Source organism: Eurosta solidaginis, chromosome 2, assembly GCF_040869045.1.
Source record: "Eurosta solidaginis isolate ZX-2024a chromosome 2, ASM4086904v1, whole genome shotgun sequence".
Lineage (NCBI taxonomy): Eukaryota > Metazoa > Arthropoda > Insecta > Diptera > Tephritidae > Eurosta > Eurosta solidaginis.
The window spans coordinates 40909369-40917687 of record NC_090320.1 but is presented as its reverse complement, the minus strand read 5'-3'; the positions used below and the strand labels follow the sequence as shown (position 1 = coordinate 40917687).

General features: G+C 35.0%; 1 protein-coding gene across 1 annotated transcript in view; it reads right to left on the bottom strand.

Annotated features, from left to right (window-relative positions):
* Positions 1–338: 338 nt before the first annotated feature.
* rau (RA domain-containing protein rau) overlaps positions 339–8319 on the bottom strand; it is a 142314-nt gene continuing 134333 nt past the window's right edge. Inside the window, exons 3-6 of the mRNA XM_067765108.1 lie at positions 7325–7434; positions 7117–7263; positions 6004–6181; positions 339–5855 (exon numbers count right to left, since the gene is read on the bottom strand). Of these exons, the coding sequence (XP_067621209.1) occupies positions 4923–5855; positions 6004–6181; positions 7117–7263; positions 7325–7434 (1368 nt within the window). The 3' untranslated portion in view covers positions 339–4922. The remainder of the gene's footprint in view (positions 5856–6003; positions 6182–7116; positions 7264–7324; positions 7435–8319) is intronic.

The following is an 8319-nucleotide window of genomic DNA, read 5'->3' as shown; positions in this document are numbered from 1 at the left end:
TCTGGTACGTTCCGGTAACAAGCACCATTTAGGTACTAGCTCGAACATGTCGGGAATGAGCTATTATGACCACTTGAACCTTCTAGGCCATTCCGCCACCACCTACTTATTTGGAACATGGTTCGCGAAAGCCTCGCCTGCTAAATATGTGCATGATACATCTTCCAAGCAGAAAGTTAATTCTCTACAGGGTTATTTATTCAAAAGTGCACCAAACAAAAAAAGCTGTTAAACAAAGACATTTCGTACAAGGACAATTGACACATTTCATGTAATTGAAAACAGTCGCTTGCTCCAGTAAGCCACATATACCACATTTAAATAAAAACGACGATGAATTATTGATTTTCATTTTTAGTGTCATAGTTATGTTTATTTAGAAATTTGTGTTAGCTTTACTACCATTTACATATAGAATACGTAAATATAGCATTAATTTTACAATCGTTCGTAATTGTTGCTATACTTTTGAAAAAGTTTGAGTTTTACTATGTGTTTTTTGATGGTAACCCACACAGCATTTAGATGATAAATTTTTGAACTTTCCTTCATATCAATACAATTTGACTACTTCTTGCGAATAAATACTGAGTTTTCATACAGTTGAACAAAATAAATAATAAAATAAGATTACTTTTAATGATCAAAAACTGAAAATCATTTTTCGATCACTTTTTGAAATAATTTTCGAATAAATTTGATGAATAAATTTTAAGATTTTATAAAAATGAACATAGGGAATAATAAAACTTGTTTGCTTTTGATGATCAATAACTGAGAACAATTTTTCAATCACAATTTGGAATCATTTTTGAATTTAATTTCTTCAACTTCGGTGATCAAAAATTTAAAATCATTTTTCAATCAACTTTCTTAATATTTGCAGACTACCTTTTTTGAATAAATGATGAATTTTTTACTTGGTAAAACTATACTTCTCATTGAAAATTTGATTTTTCTTCATTAGCTCACAATTTTTCAATCATAAAATCCAAACAAATTACAAATATACAACACATATTCAAGACTAAAAGTAATATAAGTGCTGCTGCTAACCTAAGATGTCTTCTAGCATTTCTCTAGATGCGGCTTCCCAGAAAAGACATACTGAATGGAACCGATGTACGGAAGTTGTAAGCTGTTTAACCGCTGGTAAGTTAAGCTTGATCGACACGCCTGGACCCGGCTTCAACATCCTCCATGAGCTATGATTGTCCAAAACATCTAGTTATATTTAAAGAATGATATGAGATATAGTAAAATCGTGATTTTTAAAGTGACATCGTTACCATGATCTAAGATGATGATCATATATGATGTTGGATGTTATAGTCGTGTGTGTGTACAACGGTCAAGTTAATTACTACCTGTGGTTCAAAAAGCTTACTTCCGAGCTTCCAGATGCTTTCACCCCCTGATGAAATATGATCTTTATATAGTATTTAGTTATGTATTAAATATGATGGAAAAATGACTCACAATCTTATTCACAAATGATTCCAAACCATCACATAATATGACTGAAAATTGTTCTTAAATGTGATCAAAAAATGACTGTGAAAAGTAATCAAATGTTATTCCAAAAGAAGTAAAGTACAATCTTCCAGTAATATCAAGTATGACAAAAAGATGAATAAAAAGTGTTTCGAAATATGAATCATAAATGATTATTCAAGAATAATCACATTTATGGTACATTTTTCTTCCGACGATACGTTAATTTTCGAACAGAAAATGCTTTTAAATTTGAACGTTTTTAATTATCTTGGGGTATGATATTTGAATATTTTTTTATCAAAATTTTCAAAAAGTGCTGGCTGGGAATGTGATTAGAAATTCGAACAACTTTTATATTGTAACTGAAATATGTGACATAAATTTATTTTAAATATATACTTTAAGTTTTTTGTGTTTATGATAAAAGCTATAGACTCTTAATTGCGATTATAGAATTTTTTGGTTAAATTATCTGCCATATTTATCATATACTAACGCTTGGAACAGAAAAACAGCAATGCCAATTTTTATAAGATTTCACGAATTAAATTCTTCGCCTTTTATTTTCGATATTTTAGAAGGAAGCTCCAGTGAATTTTATAACTGAAATTATGCAAAACAAAATAAAAAGCGTAGTCGAAAAAATTCGAGAATATTTTACGAAAATTTCGAACTTTTAATTTTGAGTTCTCTGAATTATTTTCAGTATGCAGTTTTGTAGCGCAATCACTTTAGGTCTCGCAAAGTACAAATTTTATGTCGCTCAAAACTCGTATTGGTTTTTGAAAATTTTTTCCCGAGGAGTGTTTTACATTATTCTCCATAAAACGTGTTTTATATGAAATAAAGTCTGAATCATGCTTCGAAAAAAGAATTTTCAAAAATCAATGTGAATTTTAAGAGACCAATACCTGAACTTTATTAGACTAAAATTTATTGGCCTACAAAACTGCTTACTCAGAAAAATCCAGAGAATACCGAAAAAAAGTTCGAAATTTTTATAAAATTTTTACGAAATTTCGAATATTTTCGAAAACGTTTTCGAAATTAGTTTGCATAGTTTCAGTTAGAAAATTCGTAAAAGTAATTTCAAAAATATCGAAAATTAAAAAAAGAATATTAATCCGGAAAAATCTTTAGAAAAAAAAAAAATGTTTTTCCATTATCGGTAAATTAACTTATTAATGAGCGAGGCAAACCCTTACAAGTTTTAAGTCCTGCCTCAAAAACTCTACAACTTTAGCACGAAATTTCATGTTTTTTCTATCTTTCATAGTTTTATTTTAAACTATTTTGCAAATTTTTAATTTAGTTGTTATAATAAACTCGAAACACAAAACAAATTTGAAAAGCAATAAATAAAGCGAAGTAATACTAAATAGCAGTTTCTATACAGTTGATAACTTATTAGCTAATATAAAATTATTTTGTATTTTTCCTTTTTCTTTTTGTTGTCTATTTAACTAATTAAATCAACAGGAAATGAAATAAAAAAATTTATTAAAAATATTTATTTGAAATTGTGTTAAAATGGTCTTTGGTTGGGTTTCACTACAATGTTTGATATTGAAAATTACTTAAGTAATTAAACACAAATTATCTTAAATATAAACAAATTACAGCTATTGAAGTACTTAATTAGCAATAAACATGTAATACCTATTTCACACAGAGTGCTTATAAAGTAATTAGTCAAGTTTTCTAAGCGATTTGTTTACAAAAAAACCCTAATATGTCTTGAAAGCAACTAACTGATGTTTGTTAATTAAGCAAATGGCTCTGTGTGAAAGGTATTTTTTTTTTTATTATTCCATTAACAAGCTTAATGAGTTCATAAAGCTTCTGTGTGAAATTAGTATAAGTTTATGGATACAAATATATACAAATATATAGCGAACATTCGAAATCTGAAACTCAGTGCAGAGAATTATTTATTATTTTTTTTGATAAAAAATATTTTAAGGCAAATTCTGCGGATACCATCTACGTTTTCAGAAGAAGTTGCATTCAGATATGCTTGGCATTGGTTTAGGAAACTACGCGGCTTCTGTCTAGCGCAGTTCATTTGGCCAAGAGAGTGTTTGACTTAATCTATCTCAACCTTGAGCCCGTATGAGTAACACAGTGCTATTTTTATTAATGCATGCTTAGCTTTGCAAGACTGATATTTTCCTTCTAAGCCATAGTCAGACCAACGAGGGTGTCAGAAATTCTTCTGGGCTCGTTGACATGGTGGAGCACTGAGCTAAGCTCAGTAAATTTCTTATTCTTATCTCGGAACCATAGGGAAAAAGTTTTGACGAATTTTATCTGTAACAAATATCAACTCAACCATGTTTCCATCGAAGATTCTATGGCAAATCTTTATTTGAGTGTGGTAGGAAATGGGGCTTTGGTATACATCTTTCCACAGTTCAGCTAGCTATATCTAAGCCATCATTTAAGAACAATACCAGGCTAATAAAAGCTAGTTTCAGTTTGCGGACCCTTTTGTATGTTAGATTGGCCCAAATCAGTAATCCTATGCGCTGCAGAATTTTATTTTTTTAAAGTTTTTTTTTTATCAATAGCTGCTCCATAAATATCAGATCCTTGAACAGATTTATTCCGGTAACAAACTAACCTTGTTATAATAGTAGTGTTCCGGTGGTTCTGGTGACACTAATGTAAACTGAGCTGTCATCGAACTTGGTATAAAGCGCTGATTGCGGTTCACGTAGAGAGCTATGTGCCTGCCTCGCTGAAAAAACATGGCATGGTAACTCATAATCGTAATCTGAAATCTGTCCCCACATTAAAGAAAATAGGATGAGGTTCACTGTTTTAAATATCAACACTGCCTGTATGAGTACTTTGTGATCGGGCTTCCAACAAACGATTTGCGTAACAGTTAGAATACAAAAGCATGGCCATTAGGTAAAAGACGATTATTGACAACCACCGCACATATTTTCCAGCTGGTTTGGGATGATGAATGTCAAAAGGACTAGCCCTTGTTTTCAGAGCCGCCATTAATGGTACCACATGGTATCAAAAAGTTCACATTTGTATCTCTACTGTGGCACAGACAAGTACCCTGACCCAACTTGTGCTTTAGATACATGTTGAATTCGAGGTAGTAGCATCCCTTGGTGGGGACGCAAAGCCGGAAGGACTCAAACCATTGTTCTCGAACCAATAATAGTGATCAGGAATAAGAAAATCACTATGCTATTCAGTTTCAATATTTTGGACATATTGCCCAAAAGCGACTTCTTGCTCCGCATGCGAGACGTACTACTAAACCCAAATACGACTCTGTTCCTATGCGCATACGCCTGTAAACGAATTTTTCATTACTTCTGACTAGTCTAACATGAAAATATAAACCTTGATAGTTTCCGAGTTTCAAACTTCAGAATTCGAAATTAACTTTTTTGTTTTTTTCATAAATACACAAAATGCCCCAACCCTTTAGCCGGATAGTTATTTACAATCTCACCACCAACATTTGGCGCTGCTCCAGACTCCGCGTTATTTCCATTTAAGTCAGCTGCAAACTGCGCCGCCGATGCACCACTCGCATTATTACCGTTACTACCATCGGTGAGCATGCGAGTTGAACGTGTCACACAAACACTTTGGGGTCGCAGTCTCGTACATGCGCTCGTATCGAAACGTCCATTCAATTGAATATCTAATAACTTCTTATCATTACCCAACGCAGAAAAGCTATGTGACGAGGTACGTATTTCACGTATATTATAAACAGGATTATAACTGGGTAATAACATTTGTAAAGTTTTTGTTGTAGAGCAACTGCTGCTGCTCGATGTGCTATTGGAACGTTGTAGTTGTAACATCATAGACGAATTTTTATGACAAAATTCGCATGATTTAAATGTATTGCGGCACTTCGGACACACTTCGGCTTTTTTGAGGCTGTTGACTTTTGTCGATTGCAATGGCATCACTGAGAGTGTGGACGGCGTGCGACGAATGCCATTCAACGAACCCTCTGAGGATGTGTCGGAGGAGCCCGAAGTAGAAGAAGCGCCATCTTCATCTTCATCGCTAGCCATTAAGCTGTGAATATCGTCTGTTAAAGATTCGATGGAGAGGTCTAGCAAACTGGTATCATCATCCTCTAGCGATGAACTCGTGCTGTTCGCATCAAAAGATTTGTTATTAATATTTTTGGTATTACTATTTTTGGTGAGGCCATTGAGTGTTGCTAACAATTGACGTCGACGATTGAAGTTCGGATTACGGCGTACGAGAAAGTGACAGGTTTCACCACGACGCATGCGTTCGGCTTGTGCGCGCAAAGGTATGTCGTCAGGATGTAATTTTCGTTGGTACTCCTGGCCGGGGCAAACCTGACAAGGATGGAAGAGAGTGAATTAGTAGGAAATCAAGAAAAATGTATGAGAGGAAAAGAGTGTTTGAGGAAACCTCGAGAGAAAATATCTCACCCTCTTAGGAGAGAACCCCAATTGATAAAGTTTTTGGATGTTCCATACTCACCTCGTATATAGAGAATTGTTCCACAGGTTCCATAGAGTTATAGCATGAGAGTAAAAGCTGCAGCAGCTCATCAGACGTTGTTTCCTCAGATATAACGAGTGATTTGTATTGTGAAGAAGGTTGTAATGCTGAAGTATGTACACGGATTAAGCCACCGGGTTTAAGTTGTAGGCAAAATCTGAAAGCATGAAATAATCATATGTAATATGTAATCATATGCAGTTCTTTCAGAAAACTGAAGACAAGTCCTGCGATTATGAGGTTATCGACTAGTCGGTTTGTATCGGGGTCCTGGGCAGATAAAAGAAAGCGTAAGATTTAATCTATACCTGTGGAGAGCAGATCCTGTTGGTTTGATAGCACATACGTGAATTAACCCGACAAAGATCTTGTTCTCCAAATCCAGTGAGTTGAAGTTCAGATTCAGCTATATTATTAAGGCCATCATAAGGGTTTGGACCTTTATAAGAGTGAAAAAAAAAACCTAGGATAGCAGTGCCATAAGAAAGATAGGACTCCTGTGGCTTCAATTTAATCTACTTGGCCCGACCCGAACTTCAGTAATATTAGGGCTACTATGAGCCGTATTTGGTCGTTTCTGCCACTCGTAGCTCAGGATAGGTGTGAAACGGACAAGTATACGTGTGAGGGCGGAGGCTGTCAAGAGAATAGTGAACTTTTGTTCATAGAATATTGTCTACGTGACTCCATCTGACAGACCTTCTTTCCAACTCAAGTAAGCTGAAGTTAAGTTTCGCTTATACTTAGACGAATACCGCTTCAGTATTCGGACCTTAGGTGGACCCTGTCTAAAATGCAAGTAGTGCACAATGCAGCTAGCACTGAAGGTAGTTTTGCACATCGTGCGAATTCCCTGCAAGTATGCTTCAGCCACTGTTTGTTGGGCTGCGACTGCAACGAAACCTAATCTCGTTAGTGGCGCAGTAGTATTCGGGACGTCAAGTAAGCTGACATCATCGTCCACTTATATTAAAGCTACCATGAGTCCACATGCTTGCCGGTATTTTGATTGACCTTAACTTTGGCTCTTTCAGACGTCATAGAATTTGATTTGTAAACTGGAGGTAAACTTAAAAAAAAAATAGAACTTACCTTGATTCACCCTTCGGATGACAAGCTTGTAATATAGCAGGTCGTGTATCATCGTCAAGCACAAGTATGGTCTTCACACCAGCACGACGCACCGAAACTTCCATAGAGAGATAGAAGAGACGAGGATCGCGATGGCGCATTTTGAGGCTGTAAATAAATGTTAGGAGTTAGAACAAAACAACTTTAAGAGAAGTGGTGACAGACTTACCGTCTCAGTAGTTGTGTGATAACTTCTTTGCTGGTAGTGTCCCATTGTATACCAAGCGTTTTATATTCGATATCGATTTTTAGACAATTCGTAAAGACTTTTATCGTGGTCTGAAAAAGAAAAGGAAATTTCTATTAAAAGAGTTTAAAGAAAGACAATTTTTTCTTGGTTCTTTTTGGTTAGGAGTTATTTTACTTTGATCTCCGCTTCGCTGCTCTGGCACTAGTAGTCTCTTTTGAAGCCTCTGGTGTTGTCACACTGAAACAAGTTTTTGTTTACCCAGAGCAATAGCCTTTTACACTAGACGAAAGTACGATCCCAAGGCATAGAACCTAAAGAGGCTTTCTTTGTAGGACACCCTAGCAGGTAGCTTTTTCAATTACATCGGATTCAAAAATAGTTTCGATCGATTTTTTGACTCAATTTAGTGTTCTCACAAATTTTTTGCTTATTCTTCCTTTTGTTAAAAAGCGATTATAGAGCCTCCAGTGGTAAGGTACTACTTAATATTATGCTAGTCGTTTCCTTGTTCGGATATAACTTAAACACCGACTACGCGATCTTTAGCGATATTTCTGTATTATAACGCTGGCACTCAAAATGAAGGACTGCAAAGTTTGATAGCTCATGGAAAATAATTTTGTTAATGTAATCGATAAAAAATATGACAATTTATCATTGTCTTGTAAGCAATTTCAGTAAGAAAAGCGCAAAGTGCTAAAAAAGGTTATTTTGCTTGCAACTTACAGCCAAAACACGATTTTTTCCTCTAATCTCTTATGACACAAGTACCTTGTAAGTAACTCAATTTTGCAAAACACTTTTGCGCATCTCTAATACCTGAAATTAGTGAGACTCAAAAAGTAGTCACGGCACACGTAGTGGTGTAGAGCAGGGAAGCTAAGTAGGGCACTAATAAGATTGCTTCCATGTTCAACTATAACTTAACCACTGCCTAACTGACCCTTGCGATATCTCTGTAGTATAACGCTGGC